Source organism: Wolffia australiana, chromosome 16, assembly GCF_029677425.1.
Source record: "Wolffia australiana isolate 7733 chromosome 16, ASM2967742v1".
NCBI classification, from domain to species: Eukaryota; Viridiplantae; Streptophyta; class Magnoliopsida; order Alismatales; family Araceae; genus Wolffia; species Wolffia australiana.
In genome coordinates, this window is record NC_135850.1 from 7,690,155 (window position 1) to 7,707,941 (window position 17,787).

General features: G+C 44.9%; 1 protein-coding gene across 1 annotated transcript; it reads left to right on the forward strand.

Annotated features, from left to right (window-relative positions):
* LOC144713684 (patatin-like protein 2) lies at positions 1–3,263 on the forward strand. Its single transcript, XM_078588351.1, has 7 exons — positions 1–277; positions 1,109–1,290; positions 1,374–1,560; positions 1,678–1,839; positions 2,323–2,625; positions 2,799–2,977; positions 3,073–3,263. The coding sequence occupies exons 1-7, from the start codon at positions 140–142 to the stop codon at positions 3,146–3,148; spliced, it is 1,227 nt and encodes a 408-aa protein (XP_078444477.1). The 5' UTR covers positions 1–139; the 3' UTR covers positions 3,149–3,263.
* The last annotated feature ends 14,524 nt before the right edge of the window (positions 3,264–17,787 follow it).

The window sequence follows — 17,787 nt, forward strand, 5'->3', positions numbered from 1 at the left end:
AGTCTTCTTCGACTTGTTGTTAGCCCTGTTTGTATATAAATACGGTCTATTTCAACATCGAGTGGTCTATAAAGATTACAGCCAGTTCTGGGGAACTGCATTGAACATACCCTTTAATAAGTCTAGAGGAGCAGGAATTATGCAAGTGAGTAAGTCATTCAACAAAATACAGGCCCCTACGTATGGGAACTCCATAACTGTGTTAAGCATCGATGGAGGGGGGATCAGGGGGCTCATCCCAGCTGTTATTCTCAGCTTTTTGGAGGCCGAGCTTCAGGTATGAACATCGTCGATCAAGGAACAACCAACTTTTAGATACTTTTAAAATAATTCGATGATTTACCAATCCGATTTGTCTCCTTTTTCTTCGGGATGGGTTCTGATTTTTGTGAATTTTAATTTTTATTGAACTCCTTATTTTTTACAGATCAGACTGGACTTAATAGGGAAGTAAGTGATTAAATATTTATTCGTAATTTTTAGTAAAACTTCTAAAAACAATATAAAACCCTATTCGCCAGAGAGGTCTGTATCACATGTGTTTCTTCTTGGGACATATTTAACTGTTTGTTGGCTCACACTTGATGAAGAGGAGCTCTTCTTTTAAGGCAGTATATAAAAACCCATCACAACGTCTACATCTATTGAATGTTTCTTCTTTTAATCTATGATGAAAGACAGCTATGGAGGGAGAAAGATCCAAAGAGCGAGATAGAGAAAAGGGGAAAGAAGGGAAGAAGGCGAAAGGGCGTACGTTACTAGTGATTGTAAAGCTGATTCTGTTGATATTGAACATAACCATGAACATGACTTTTCTACTTTGACTTTGACATTGACTAGTCCAAATTTATGCGTGTGCCATTTCTTTTTTAATGTTTATTCTATATTTTGTTGAACTATTTATGCGGGTACTGTTAATGTCCTAATGATTTATTATTTTATTGAAGTCCTATTTTGAAGCTTCTGCACAACTCATTTATTAGTGTTGGGGTTATTAATGTCTGTATCTTTCTTGCTTGGCTGTAATGTTTATGAAACCTATGTTCTATCCTCTGAGAAATAATTGCTTGTGCTCTAATATTTTGCTGTTTTGATAAAACGATATCAGAAGCTGGACGGTGAGGATGCAAGACTGGCGGACTACTTCGATGTAATTGCTGGAACAAGCACGGGAGGTTTGATCACTGCAATGTTGACTGCTCCGGATGAAGATAATCGCCCTTTATTTTCAGCCAAGGAAATACGAGACTTCTATCTTGAGCACTGCCCAAAAATCTTCCCCCAGAGCAGGTAACCGTCATTTCGCTGATTCCTTTGGCCACCAGAAAGAGCAATCGTCACCTGAAAACCATTACAATCATGGTTGATTGTAGAGGAATATGGGGTCGAATTATAAATATATTTCGAGCCTTTATGGGTCCAAGGTACAGCGGCAAGTATTTGCACCAGATTATTAGAGAAAAGTTGGGCAACACTCGGCTGCGCCAGGCTATAACTAATGTAGTCATACCGACTTTCGACATAAGACATCTCCAGCCCACCATCTTCTCTAGTTACGAGGTATGGTTTAGTATTATTATTATGGTTTAGTATTATCTTCCACTTTACGTAAATCAGTTCATATATCCTCACTCTGGTTATAACCTGAAAAGCGGTGAAATGGCGTTATTCTGACAGCTGAAGAATAACGAGAGTCTTGATGCCCTCTTCTCCGACATTTGCATAGCAACATCAGCAGCTCCGACCTATCTTCCTGCCCATCAATTCCAAACGCAGGATAAACAAGGTTCAGTCAGGGATTTCCATCTTATTGACGGGGGAGTAGCCGCAAACAACCCGGTACGTCAGATAATCATCAAGAAATTCTACGTATGAACGCCCTGTTGATTGTTGTTGTTGTTGTTTGCTCCTGTTGTCTTCTTCTTCTTCTTCTTCTTCTTCTTCTTCTTCTTCTTCTTCTTCTTCTTCTTCTTCTTCTTCTTCTTCTTCTTCTTCTTCTTCTTCTTCTTCTTCTTCTTCTTCTTCTTCTTCTTCTTCTCCTCCTCCTCCTCCTCCTTCTTCTTCTTCTTCTTCTTCTTCTTCTCCTCCTCCTCCTCCTCCTCCTCTTCGTCGTCGTGTCTTCCTCTTCCTCCTCTTCCTCTTCTTCTTATTATTATTCCTATACGACGATTCTTCACTTTATATTTTTGTTCCTCTGTTCTTATTGTTCCACTTCGTTTTCTTATTATTATTGCTGCTGTTTTTGTTGTTATTATTCCTTTCATCCTCTTTTTCTACTTCTCTCCGCTTCTTTATTATTATCTTCTTCTCGCTCCCTTTCAGGCATTGCTTGCAATGGGAGAGGTGACAAAGGAAATCTTCACAGGGAATCCTGATTTCTTCCCTATCAAGCCAATGGACTACGGTCGCTTTGTGGTACTCTCTCTTGGCACAGGTTCTCCCGGGGCGGAGAGTAAGTACAACGCAGAGATGGCAAAACACTGGGGAGTCTTCGGATGGCTTCTCAGCTCAGGCTCCACTCCCTTGGTTGACGTGTTCATGCAGTCCAGCTCTGACATGGTTGACATCAATATTGCTGTCGTATTTCAAGCCCTTCACTCGGAGAGCAACTACCTAAGAATTGCGGTATTCCTTCTTCCTACTCTCCCTTAACCAAATCCTCCAGGAACAAACGCTCAACCATCCGTTAAGTCCAGAGCCTCGGACGGAAACGGAACGGTACTGCAGATTATGTGAAGGATTCGATTACTTACCGAAATGCAGTTCCAGCCTTACTGCCAATACTTTTGCATGGGCAGGACGATACGTTGAGCGGGGAGGCTTCTTCCGTGGACATCGCCACCAAGGAGAATCTTGAGAATCTAGTCAAAATTGGAGAGAAACTATTAAAAAAACCGGTGTCTAGGGTGAATCTCCGGACGGGTATTTGTGAACCCATCTCGAATCAGGAAATTACCAATGAAGAAGCTCTACGGAGGTAATCTGGTGAAGAAAATCCACCTTTTATAAACTTCTTGCTGATATTACCTTGAGTAACCATCTCTTTTTCTGGATATAATGAATTCTTTGTAGGGTCGCAAGAGTTTTATCTGATGAAAGGGCTCTCCGAGAACTCCGCTCACCGCACACCAAGCCGAAAAATGCGTAGGGGAGTTTGAAGGAAATCTGATAATTACTTCCACATGCTTTCGTATTGTAATAATTGCTACTCAAGTTAATAAATCCCTTTCCCAATGCTCTGAGTTTGTCATCCGTAAAACACTGTTACATTGTTATGGGAACAATAAGAGTGATATTAAGATTTGTTTGGCTCTTTATCATGAATCGTTTGCATCGGAAAACATATTCTGCCAGGCATATCATTCCAGACGGGGATTAAAAGATGGCGTCCGTAATTTACTACGCCATACATGTGCCCATGCACCATGGATTAAAACTTTTATCCTCTTGCATCTCCGACTGGGATCCCGCTAGTGTGGTGCAATAGTTGGGGGAAGAAGGGGGATAATTACCATCAAGAAGAGGGTCATTTAATAAAAAAGAATATATAAATATAAGCAAGAACTAAGTAGATGCACGAGAAGTCAATAAAATTATGCTTTTATATTATTTTTTAACATATATTTTTAGGTTTGCACTAGCATTATTCACGATTTAAGGATAAAATGAGAAATTAATGATTTATTTTCCTAAGCTCTATTTTCATATATTTCATTGTTTTTTTAGACTAACCCCACTTGACTCTTTAGAGTCAAGTGTATGTCTCACATCTTCTTGTAGTTTTATTTGATAAATAGGACTTAGGTAAATACAATGGTGAATTTAAGATATAAATGGGAGGAAAGTAGAAATCCAATAAATATTAATAGGAGGCCCAATACACAAGAAACCCATTCTAGAAACCCATTCAAAACTCCTTAAAGACCGGGTCAGCTAAAGGCAATAATTGTGGAACTAACCCATAATTTGAATTTAAAATATCTATTTTCAAGTCTAAGAAGGATGGCACGTGGGTCCAGGCTGGAAATCAAGAAACCCTAGCCCTCCAATTCTTGGAATTAAATCCAATGACTGGAAGAGTTAAGGCCTCTCCCCTCTCTTTGTATCACATCTTGGATTTCTTCTCCCAGCTCGTTGTTTGAGGCCCAGTGCATCAGATTTTTTTGATCCATTCTTTTTCTACAATAGTGTGGGAGAGAGAGTTCAAGGGTTATCAAGATTCCTGGAGAAAGAGCACCACTTGGTGATGGCGTAGCCCTCAAGTTATCTAGTTATTTTTTTGTTTTTCTAAGTCTAGGTTAAAATTTCCTGTTTTCACATAGGGTTTTTCCTTTGTAACCCAAGGGGCCTATATATAGGGCCCCTAGGATAAGAGAAAGAGCAAGTCTTTGTTGAATTTTTGGAAGAGATCCCGTCCCGTTTTCGTGTGAGAAGAAGAGAGAAAGAGGGTGAGAGAGAGTTGGGCGGAACGGAACGGGGCCGACTTGGCCGCCCGTCCCGTTCCACCCCCCCCTCCTGTTCTGTCGGTTTCACCCGACGAAACCCTAGGCTGCCGCAGCCGCCGCCGGCGCAGCCTCTGCCGTCGCAGGCCGCCCCGCAGGGATTCCGGTCGCAGCCCGTCGCGCGACGCAGGCCGCCCCACCTTGCGGGCGCTGCGGGGCGCTGCTTGCCGTCGGGCAGCCGCCCTTGCGTGGCCGCCGCCGCCGCGCGGGCAGATGCCCTCGCACAGGGCGCCACCCTCGCACGCGGCCGCCGCCGCCGCACGGGGCGGACACCCGCCGCATGGGACAGCCCCGCCGCCCAGCGCAGCCGCCCGCCACGGGGCCGCCGCCTCGCTGCCTCGCCGCACCGCCTCGCCGTCGCACCCCGCCACGCCCGCGCCGCCTGCGCCGCCGCTCCTGCGCCGCCTACGCCGCGCGCGCGCCGCCTCGCCGCGCGTCGCGCCCCGCGCCACCTCGTCGCCGCACCCCGTGCCGCCTCGCCACGTCGTGCCCCTCGGCTGCCGTAAGCCGTTGTATCATTCGCCGCCGTATTCGCCATCCGGCTGGCTGAACCTATCCGCCCACCGGTCGTCAGGCCCCCCAATGCCTCTACGACAACCCCGTGGGCGTTGACTGAGTGGAGAACGGTCACCCTCGGCTTCTACGAATTGAGGCCCCGCGCAGGACCTTTCTGGGACACCCACCGACAGGCGGGACGTGCAGTCCAAGATAAACATCCCCGAGAGGGACAGGCGGACCCACGCTTTCGTCGCAGGACGTCGACCACGTCCGTCCTGCATCACTTGGTCCTTGGGGGAAGTGACAACAAGGTTTGTGTGATCTCCAGAATGTTTGATTTGAATTTTCTCATCATTTTGTTTAGGTAATTTCATAGGATAGGGTAAATTTCAAGATTTCCAAAGCATAAAACAGCACTGAAAAATTCCGATTATAGCAAAATTTACAGCATGTTCAGTCTACTACCCACGTAGTAGACTGTCGCTGCCAACAAATTGGGGCCGAAGGTTTTTTTCAACATTAAATATTATTTATTGCCCTAAAAATTCTCCAAAAATCACATTTTATTACAAGAACTTATCATACACAAAATAAATATGTATTTCATTTATTTAAAATATTTTTGACTAGTTTCATTTATTTAATTGATTTTCCTATTATGAAAATACTTACAAAACCAGAGAAAAATATATATCACCTAAAATAATTATTTAAAAATATATTTGAAATGCAATTTTTTCTCTCATACCTGTTTCTTGTGGATTTGACCCTTACTTACTCTATTCTAAGTAATAAGAAATTTAAATATTGTTGCTTAAACCAGATCCTTAAAACAACTTATATAACATAAATTCTGGTTTATCAATGCATTAAGACAGTATGATCCTCCCAAAGGGACTTTGTATCAGGCAAAAGCCCTCAACATCTAACTACTGGAAAAAACTGGTTGATTTCCTAGTATGTATTTTCTCATACTTATTTACATTTGTTAAGCAATTTTAAATGAGCATTGTTATGATTTGTCCTACTCTATCATGTGTCCCAGGCTGATTAATTAGGGCCAATCATTGAATAGGTGGAATGATTGGCAATGCCAATCATTGTGATTCGTGATGCCATAATGCACCACTCGTGAAGTTACTTTTTTATTTTTTTCTTTTTTGGTAAGTAGGGACATGCAGAAAAATGATAAAATAAAGTATTTAAATCACAATAAATGTGATCAAATGCCTAGGCCATGTGACGAAGAATTAAATTTCAATATGAAAATTGCAATGAATGTGATCTTACACATGGACATGTGGCATTAGTGGATTAATTGGCATTAAGTCTGTCCCTAAATTTCAAAATTTTGGGAAAAAAACTGAGGAATGATTCTGGCTATCGCATGCTGGCAATCCATGATGTGGATCAAAGGAAGAGAGAGAAAGAATCTAATGGCCCATAATTCTCCAACTTTATAATGTGGTATTTAATGATTCTGAATAAGCTTCAACTATAAATTTTGACAGTAGCACCACCTTTATTTATTTTTCTATCCTTGAATTTTCTCCCAATAGTAATTTTGAGAATATTCATTGACCTCAAGGGTTCACCTCTTGTTGAGTAATAGTGAGGGAGTAAGATTTATAGATTCAATAAAGAATGCTAAATAAAAAGCAGCAATCGGCTTAATGTGCACATGACAATAAGGTTTGTACAAATATTTCATCATGATTTTCTCACTTTTTTTCCTATTGTATTATTCTTATGGATAGCCTTGATAATGAGCTTTGTAGAAGTAGCGACCATGCCACATTTCCACTGCTATATTTTTTAGCCTAATATTAATGCTGAGGAAACTGTCTCAAACTCATATTAAAAGTTTTGGCTTGAAGAAAATAGTTTCTCTAATCTCACATGAAAAATGGGCTTTACAGCCTAGGGGGGTGGGTTGGGGGTCTAATCTCACACGAAAAAGGGGTAAAAGGTGTCTCTTGATTTGTCTGTAAATAGGGCGGTGGCTCTTGAGGATTATGCCTTGTGGGCCTTATTTGAGGGTGATGTGGTTGAGGGACTGTATCATCCTTGTACATGTCTGTAACTATGCAGTTTCCCCTTCTTGGGAAATCCTCTAAAAATCATATATTGTCTTTTAAAAGTATTCTCCAAAATCTTAATCAGTCATATATGAATTTAGGATTTCTTATTGGGCTGGTTAATGGGTCTCTTATTTCCAAAAATTATTGTGGTGGTAAGAAACTCACCTTCATGATGAAGGATAAATTATTAAAATTACTGCTATTGGAATCTTTGTCTTGAATTGTTTGACATATTATATGCTGTATCAGTTTTGTAAATTACTGAAGCTGAGTATCCCCACCCTTTACGGTTCAGGCCATAATTCTTGGAAGTCTTAGAAATGAGACAGAATGAACTATTGTTTTGAATCTCTCATCTAACTATGGGAGCATCCATTTTCTACACATTGTGAATTCCACCATGTTCAATGCATCATCAGTAACTTATTTGAGTCAAGATTGCGAAGCATCGTGCACATTTGTTAAATAATTGTCATACTATTGGCCTGAAAATCTATCAAGTTGATCAATGATAACGTGCGAAGAATAATATCATGAAATAAATATGTGTATATACATTAAAATAACTCAATATATGTGTTATCTATCCTAAACTAATTAAATCTATATTTAAAGTGGTATTCATATTTTGGTTTTTTTGGCAAAATACATGGTGTCGGGTACGTCCAACCCCATTGTTGTGCCTGTAGACCGATCCAGCCGTGCCCTATTGTTGTGCCCATAGGGGATGTTTATATATGAAGTGGACTGTTTATCAACGTTTATAGGCGTGGAGCGAGCACAAATATCCCAATTACACTTGGATACTACGCGTCCATGCCATGTGCAAGAAAAGAAAAAGATCGTGAGTGATACCTAGCAAGTGCTCAGAGAAGGGCGCTCGTGTCAACGTCTCACCACGTCCCCCCGCAGTAGTGATGATGCATGGAGTGAGTGGAGCTTTTCCTGCCATCAACAGATGACATCGTTGAGGCGCGGGGTGGGACATCAGTCAGGCGAGGGGGCAAGCGCTCTGACCTCTAATGCTCCATGCAATATGCTAGTCGCGGGGTCTATCTTTTGACAGAGTACGATGCGTGCAAAGAGCCAGCAAGACGAGGAGCTCAACGCGGTGGCAACCACAAGCTGCCCAAGGGAGTTCCTTCCAAGAGGAGTAAAGAGTAGAAGGGGCTTGAGTGCATACCGCAAAGTTGGCAAGGGCATCTGCAGTTTGGTTGCCCTCGTGTAACTAGCATCGGATGCTAATCAAGCGGGGGCGAGACCGTATGATGTCCTGCCATACTTGATGCAGTCGTTACTAGGAGCAGGTACCTGCACGGAGTATGTTTACTAACACCTGTGAGTCTGATTCTACGACGACATTGTGAGGGTTACACACCTCGTAGAGGAGCAAACTATCACAAATCGCCATAGCCTCAGCTGTTGTGTTAGTTTGAATACCATACAAAGACGAAAAGGTGAAGAGAATACTCCTTGTGTGGTCGCAAAGGATACCGCCCCCTCGTACTGGTCCCGAGTTCCCTTTGGCCGCACCATCCACATTCAAATTGAGGATCACAATTAGCGGTGGGTGCCAATGGACAAGCTGTAGCCATATGGTGATGGGGGTGAGGGTCACCGATATGTTCCAAGTGTGAATAAGATCACATGTGGGGACTGAGCTGCAGGCAAGGGGCAGTATAAGATGGTGATGTGTCGTATCCACTATTGGACTTGTCACATGATATCCAATGTTCCACTTAGAGTGTAGTGGCGAGAGAAAAATCTTGCCAAAACACTCAACGGTGTTAGAATAGAAGGGGTACATAGCAGTGGGTTCAAATGATGTGTAATTTGGCGCCAACAGTCTAGGGCTGTCTCACTATGGAAGAAAAGGTGCTCCATAGTCTCAGCCTAGTGAGATATGGGACAACACTGGCAATGCGAACTAAAGGAGTGACCGATATGAGTCACCCGGTCATCAGTTGAGAGGCCATTATGCACGAGTCTCCAAAGGAAGAAGGAGACTCGAGTGATGATCGGGCGGATGCCAGATGCAGCAACCCTAGTTCTGGATGGGGGATTTCTCGCGGAAATGCTCCCAAGAGGATCAGCAAGAGAAGGACCCATTGAGGGTGAGCATCCAAATAGGACGGTCGTGAGTGGTCCCGATGAGAGTACTCTGGTCCTAGGATAACATGTCTAAGGGGAGGCCATGTTGTTCCCAAAGGAGGCGTGTGTTGCCCGTGAGCAGTTGTACCACTGTCAATTACAGACGGTGGGGTGCAAAGTGAGGTTGGCAGGCTAAAGGCTCATCGGCAAGCCATGTATCATATCAGGTGCTAATAGCACCCTAACCGACATGCCAACGGATGAATTGGCCATCTCTAGCCATTGGCACTGCCAAGCCCGCCATCTGCGAGGGCCTCAAATATCCAACTCTCTACAAGCCCACTCCATGGGTCGTGAGTGGTCCCGTACTTGGCGGAGATGAAACTCCCCAACGGGGAGTTTGTGGTACGCATATGCCACACAAACTTCTTCTTAAGCATGTCTTGGATGTCCTGGAGGCGTCTGATCCCTAGACCCCCCTCGCCCGCTGGCCGACAAGCTTTCTCCCATGAAACCCAATGGTGGAGACGCTCTCCCACAAGGTGACCATACCATAAGAAACATGCGAAAAGTCGCTCCATGGGGCGAAGGACTGTGAGTGATAATGAGTGGACCATTAGGGTATGCAGCGGGATGCTCATGAGGACATGTCAGATAAGCTGGATGCAACCGCTAGAGGATAAAAAACAAAGTTTACATTCGTCTAGTTTCTTTCTCAGCTTGGCCACCAAGGCATCAAAATAATGATGTCTAGCGGGTCCGAGAAAGATAGGGTGTCCCAAATAATCGAAAGGGAGGCATCCTCGCAAGTATCTGGTATATTGTTGGATAATCTAAGAGCAATTTGTGGTGGTGCACAGACTTACCATAAAGCTGCTATTTGAGGCATTGGCGAGCTAGCCATAAGCTCGCTCGTACACAATGAGGACACTTATAAGTTCCGTGAGAGATTTTTTAGATCCATTGAGGAATAGGATGGCATCATCTGCAAATAGATAGTGCGAGAGGATCGGGCATCCCCTTTTTGTAAAATATGGTTGGATGAGGCCAAGGGCGATCACTTGTGTGAGCGATTGGCTGAAGACCTCCTCATCAATATGAAAAGGATGGGTGAGATGGAATCACCTTGTTGTAGACCTCTTATAGCCGTGAAGAAGCCACTAGAGTTTCCATCCACCAGGAGAGAGAAATGATTCTCTCTAATGCATGCATCCACTTGAGCAATGGATGCATCGGTAAATCCAAAGTGACGTAACACTTTGGTAAGGAAATTTCACTCAACTCGACCAAAAGCCTTCTCCATGTCCAGTTTGATGATGACGTTTGAGCCTAGAATATGAGTGTCTAGTGATTAGTCTAACTCATGAACTAGCATGATATTATCATGGATCTGTCGACCCCTAACAAAACCACACTGTTTAGGCGAGATAATTCTATCAAAGAAGGTCTCTAGTCGATTTGTAATGATCTTGGATGCAACTTTGTAGCATACATTATAAAGACTAATAGGGTGAAAGTCTCTAAAAGAAGTCGGAGTGTCCACTTTTGGAATAAGTGCCAAGAAAGTGGATTTCCAACTTCTAGGTAGGACTTTATGCGTAAAGATCTTCTTGATAGCAAGCATCAAGTCCGTGCCTACTATATCCCAACATGCTATGTAGAACTCCGTAGAAAACCCATCTAGTCTTGGGGCCTTGTTCCGACAAAAGGAGAAGACCACTGATAGAGAACCATCCTGAAGACGTCACGTCCGGCCGACACCAACCTCACCGAGCAGCTCGCACCGATGCTCGCCACTCAGGGTTCAAGTACCCTGCGTAAGCATCTCTATCTTACTTGCCTTGCTTTATGTTTTGCTTGTGTTTTTGGATTTCATGGACTAGGCCACTGTTGGGCCTCATTTTCGTCTTTTCCCTTTTTAATTTTCAGTTTATTTTCAAATTGTAAGGAGAGGCCGAACCACGTCTCACGACGGTTCGTCCTCCCCCCACGTTCACTTGGCACCTATCCTCACTATATAAGGGGATAGCATGCCCAAGGAAGATTTGAAGTCATTTGTGAAATGAAAATTTGCCAACATTTGTCTCCCATATCGTAGTTTAGAGAGTAGAGGGAATTGGCTATTCCCGCCCACGTCGAGATCACTCCGTTGTGTAGAGCCCACAATTTCCCACATCGAGATCACTCCATGGGGAACGTGTTCAAGCATGCTGTCGAGATTACTCTGGTACGATTAAGAAGCTCAAGAAGTCGCCCGCGCCTAGAGCTGAAGACCCCCTCGTCGAGACCACTCCGAGGGAGCCCGAAGCCGAAGACTCGACGCCGACGCCCGCCCTCTATAGGATCATCAAGATCCCATCAAGGTCGTCAAGAAGAATCGAGAAGCCACGTTCTTGATCGTTTCTTGGAGCGATTACTGATCAAGGAGACCAAGAAGATCCTCTTCTTGGGATCCTTTGCTGTCACACGTCGCCAAGAAAGCGCCCGCCCACCTCCAAGAACCGCCGTCCCCACCATCGCCGCCCATCTTCACCGCCAGCGCCGTCCATCCCCGCCGCTCAGTCGCCCGCCCCTGCGGGGTCTGCCACGTCAGCTCGCCGAGCGGCCTCCGCATTCTGTGGCCCGCTCGGTCGCTCGCCCTACGGAATCTGCCCGCCCCCGCTTGCCGCACGGCCTCCATCGCTCAAGTGCCCCGTGCTCGCGCGCACGCTCGCCTGCCAGCGCCGCGTGCCCGCGCCCTGTACGCCGCCGCACACCCTCACGCTCGCCCCTCCACCAGCATCGCGCGCCGCGCTCTCGCTCGCCTCTGTGCGCCCGCGCATCTACCGACCTACACTCACCGTGCGTCCATGCCCTGCCACAGTCGTGCGCCCGCACGCGTGCTCGCTTGCCCGCGTCGCGCATCCGCCCGACGCCGTGCGTCCGCGCGCCCGCAGCCCGCTAGCGCCGTGCGCCCTCGCACTCGCCCGTCGTGAGCGCGGGGTAGCCGAAGCACGCCCACGCCCACGCCCGCCTAGCACGCGCGCTGTCCTCCAGCCCGTCCTAGTCTGAACGGTCTCCCCCTTCGACGCCCGTTCCAGTCTCCGTCACCAACGCGAGAGAGCTACCTATGCCGTGGACTAACGACCAACCAGGTACCTATCCGTCTCTCCTCCCTATTTTCCAGTATTATTACCACTTTCAGTGTCGTCTTCCCCTATCTCGTCCGCTGCCTAGATTTCTTTCTATAATCTCTAATAGGATAGCCAGCTTGTCAAGAGGTAGGGACTTTCTTGTGGTTGAAGGGGTATTCGTTAACTTAGGCGCCGAACATCTTAGGGCCGTCAAACGCCCCTCACCGCTTGGTCATCTAGTTGGTCAATAGGGTCATTGGGAGTTTGATCTCGGATCAATATCTTCCCCTTGATCGGCGAGGGTCTTCTTCCCCATTTGCGACTACCGATTCATTGCTCATTCGACGTTTGCTTCATTGGCATACACTCATATCTTTCACAAAATTATTAATTGTTTCCTGTGGCGTAATACGAGCCGACCGATCCCGGCAGGTCGTATTACATCAACCACCTCCTTGATCTCTACTCTCGTAGGAAGGGCCGTAAGTAGGGCATTTTCCTGTTTTGTGACCAAGTGAGGGATGGAATCGAGTAAATCCTCACTCATAGTCGTGGGTTATGAAGCAAGGAGTGTACTATAGTATGCGACACCGATTGTTGCTAGCTGGGTGGGGTCCTGATTATGCATCCCTAATAGGGTCACATAATTAGGACAAGCTCTATGTCGAATCGAGGCATGACAGAAACATGTGTTTCTATCACCTTCTCTCAGCCATTGGATAGGTGGCTTCTGGAGATAGAAAATCTATTGTCGTTGCATGGCATCCTCAAGCTTTTCGCTAAGCCTAATCTTGCCCTCTCCCGCTTCGTCCATCCAACCATCATGTAGTTGTCGCTCAATAGCAGCTAGCTCCATCTTGAGCGCTTAGACTGGTGCAGGCATGTCTCCGAATACATGTTGATTCCACCATTTCAGATGAAACTTGAGGTTCCTCTGTCTGTAACTGAAGTTCTCCATAGGCAATGTAGAGATCATTCCAAGCCAATGACTGTGCACTGAGCTATGAAAGTCTTCGTGCTATAGCCACATAGCTTGGAATCAGAATGGGGGGCGGCGAACTCAAGTAGTTGAACCCGGGAGAAGGAGAATCAATGAGTGGTTCGAGTTGTATCTCGGTAGGATCTCAATCGTGATAGTATGGTATAGTGCATCAGTGTAGTGCTATTAGTAAAACAACAGTCAAGTTGCTCGTACATGCGTGCATATATCTGGCGCTCATTGCATCATGTCCTCTTCTCACCTATAGTGGGAGGCTCCACAAGTGAGGCATGATGAATAAAGTCATTGAACGCATGCATAGATCGTAACCTGGGAGGACGACCTCCCTAGCGTTCACTTATTGCCGTATGTAGTTGAAAACCCTGGCTATAAACCAGGGGAGATCAACAAGCCACTGGTGGGGGTGGATATGTTGAGAGAGTTCCCCCTAGAGGGCCTCCCGCACTATATGTCTATGAGAGTCATAGTGTGTAAGGCTTCGGGAAGTACGATACAGCAAAAGTAATATATTGTGTCCCTTCGGCAAGTAATTCCAACAAATAATCCCTCTTCCAAAAAAGCTAGAGCTTATTCGAAGGATGATAGTAAACATGGTCCATTCCGAGTTTCCTCGCAATAGAATGGGAGTGATACGTGATGGAAATATATGTGGCCAGCAAGCCAATCATACATTCCACATCTCGTTCCATATTCATTAATAGAACATATTCATTATAGTGCACGTGTGATGCGTATAATGAAGTCCATGAATACATGATCGGACTTAGTGAATTATGATGAGATCGTAATACGAAGATCACTAGTCTTTAAGCATGTGTTCTAAACATTCCTATTCAAAGGAAATGCGAGAAGGACATCGAAGTATCTAGATAGAATAGCACTATCTAGCCTCACTCATATGATGAGTATGGCCGATCCCGTAGCCATTAGTGTGGCGACACTAAGGATAGATAGTGGGTCCTCTTTAGTGGAAAGAGTTCACTGAATTGATCTGTACGAATCCTTGAATGGTATTATACCGAACTGTCAATCAGGTTGATTCACGTCACGATCATGTAAGTGGTCCTTAGACCTGAGACACCAAAGACATCTTGTGGACGGACGGTTGTACTTTGGTTATGGCCAACGAGTCTCTAATCATGGGATTCTAAATGGTCTTAGTTCGGGTGCATCAAGAAGTACACGAAGGTGATTGAGTGGTCAAGATGGGATCGTCCACGCTCGGTATAAGAGGTGGCAGCTCAAGGAAGACGATGCAACGAAGTCCTTGGCCAAGGCGGTGAAATATCGGAGAAGAGTTCTCTGATGATTTTCGAATGCATCAGTACTAACTCTGATGAACGATTAGGGTTTGACAGTTGACCATGCCCTAAGTCGTCCAAGGAGCGTCAAGTGGATGAGGGATTATACATACACGGTAACCGATGACGAACATGTCGAGGCTCGTCAAAGAGAAGGAGGAGATCTGGCGCGTCGAGGGCTGCGTGGATACGTCTAGAGGCTGCACACTTGAGCAGCTCGACTTGTCTCGCTACAGGATCAAAGAAATCACGAATGAGATTTGTGCAAAGGTATTTCGTTTAATGTTTTTGTCAATGTCGTTTGATTTGCAAAAGTCTTCCGCTGCGCGTTGTTTTGATTTGTTCATCCAGATCTAGGCCTATAAAACCCAACAATCCGATGTAGTCATCAGCTCAATAAGCCCAACTATCCCCAGGTTGTGCTTCTTGATGAGAGAAAGGAGATGTGATTGGGTTAGAGGGTTGCCGATCCCTCTACAATTCCAAACAAGACTTGGGATCATAAAGCTATCCACTTGCGTGATGCACCCTCGATCGGGTGTTATATATACGACATGTATGAAGGGCATCAAAATGATGTTCTGAAGGAAGGGAGGTGTCCATGTCTAAGTCCTCAGAGATGGAGGCATCATCTTCCTCTCCCATGGAAGCGTGACCACTAGTATCCCCACAAGTATCCTTAGAACTAGTGAGCAAAGCTTGACGGTAAGTCAAGCATTCCTCTCGATCGAATGGGATATGGGATGGATGGAAGTCAGGCAAGGAGGGGAGTATATCCGGTGGGGATGGTATATGGCTAGGATGTGATGGTGGGCTAGGGCTATGGGAGGGTGGAGGAGGTGAAGGGGATGGAAGTGGAGCGGCTAAGGGGGGAAGCGGGTTGGTGAGGTGGAATGAGGGGGTGGTGGAGGGGATGAGATAAGGGATGATGATCGGGGTGATGGAAGAACATGGAAAGATGGTGAGGGGTGGGAGGATGTAGGCCGAGGGGATGATGAGAGGCAAGAGGGTGTAGGCAGAGAGGAAGATGAGGGGCGAGGGGATGAAGGCCATGGGTATGGAGAGGGACAGGTGGGTAGATCCAGAGGGGCTCCCGACCTACGTGCCATCCCGCATATCGGGTCCGTCGAGTACGTCCAAAAGGGCAAATATAGTTGAGGTGAGGGTGGGTGCCCTAACCTCTTTACCCTTGTCCGACCGGGTGATACTAGAAGGAACATCCTTAGCCCGGGGCAGGGTATGAGAGCACCCTTCTTCACCCACCATGAAGCTGTCGTTGTAGGCTTGGCTAGGATAGGCTTTGCCAACATAGAATCCCGAGGTAGGAGAGGTGGTGCACTAGTCACACCCTGCGGTGTGGGGATGGGATGTGTTGGTGGTGGTGGTTTCTGGTTAGGGCAACGCCCTTGGGAGGTGGACTTTGCCTCTACTATGTCTTCATCATAGGGCAAAAGGGGAAGGTACTCCAATGAGGGCAAGGTGGCCTTCGACGCCTTTTGACGACATGTATGGAGAGTGTGTCCAGAACTGTGGGAGGTTCTCATACACAATGGGCTGGCAGATCAACTCCTTGCCATTGCGAATGAGTATCATACGATGAATGTGCTCGAGTAGATCTCTCTCTACACATACCCTAGCATATCCTGGGCGGTTGAACAAATGAACGTCTTTGTCAAGACGTATAAATGTTCCAACAACACTAGCTAAGGATTCCAAAGCAGTGGGCGTGAAAAGATGTGGCCGTGGTCCAGGGTAACCTATCCACACTGGGATAGAGTGGGGGAATTGATCTCGTGAGCTGCTCATCTACTCAGGCATCCATCGATAAGTGTGCATAATGGAACTACTGATCATTCAGGTGGTGCAGATCCAAACCTTTCGAAAGTCAGCTTCTAGTTGGAAGTGAATAAATACACTCTTGTGGTTGTGAGCTCCGATGACCACCAGACCGAGAAAGTGCCCTGATGCTAGGTATGTCTGGTTAATGTCCTCGATGAGGGGGCACTTAGTTGTGAATACGCCTATCAGAGTGTAAGTGAATGGCACTGCCATTTGCGAGACCTCCTCTTTGGAGAATGCCACGAGCCACACTCCCTCAGATTTGGTGAAACCGCGGGTCAGAATCCTATCATCGTAAACAGGCGAAAGTGTGGTCTTCGGTGAAACCACACTCCCTCAGATTCAATGACATTCAGATTTTAAGATTAAGGCTAAGTGCACTTTAGTGAAATGCCTAAGTATGTGTTTTGATGAATATTCAAAGTTTATAATCCAAAGTCAACTCTCATTTAATGACTTCATTGTTCGGATATGTTTATTTCATATCAGGAATTATGCATATGAAGGTCATCAACTTTACATGGTTGACTATCTTCATGTATATAAAGATATGTGATGTTTGGGCATCTGGTTAAGGGGGAAATAATTTAGGTCTTTAAATTTTTATGATATATTGATAACCAGGTCCTACGTCTCAGGTCAAATTTTTGTTTGAGAATCACGTGCCATTTGACGAGTGAAATATGATGGCCAACATGGATTTATCTATCTACCTTAGAATATTATATCTGAATTAATGGATTAAGAGATTTAATATAGGACAATCAATTTAAGTATTTATAATATTTTGAAGGAGATGCTTTCAGATACCTAACAATATTCTCTATAATTATTTTAATGTTAAATTCATGTTAGGAAATCTTGATATCAGATTTATCTTTTATGGGTTATAAAAAGAATGGCAAATTTATACCTAATTCTCAAAAATCCTCTCATTTTTGTGTTTTATTTTTGGAATTCAAAAATTCAACAATTATTGTCTTTTTTTGTGTCTCATGTTAAATGCATTTTATTTTTTTGGTTTTTGACATACAGACTTTCTCCTTTCAAATTGAAAATCCATATAAGCATATCAATCCCTAATTTTCAAACACTCCTCTCTCTCACTATTGGTGAAAATTTTCACAAAAAGAGAAAGCATCAGATCTGGAATTTTATAAAAAGTTATAAGCTATTTTTGAGAAAAATTTCAAGACCAGGTATGTGTCTAACGTCATCTCAGAATATGATTTGTAATTTGTGTTGGTACATGTTTGAACAAATTACAAGGATCAAAAGATTGTGTCCTAGAATTTATGTTGTTAGCGAGTTGGCAGGAGGAGGAAACATCCAAGAGCACTCAGACAAGATTTCAAAAGGGGA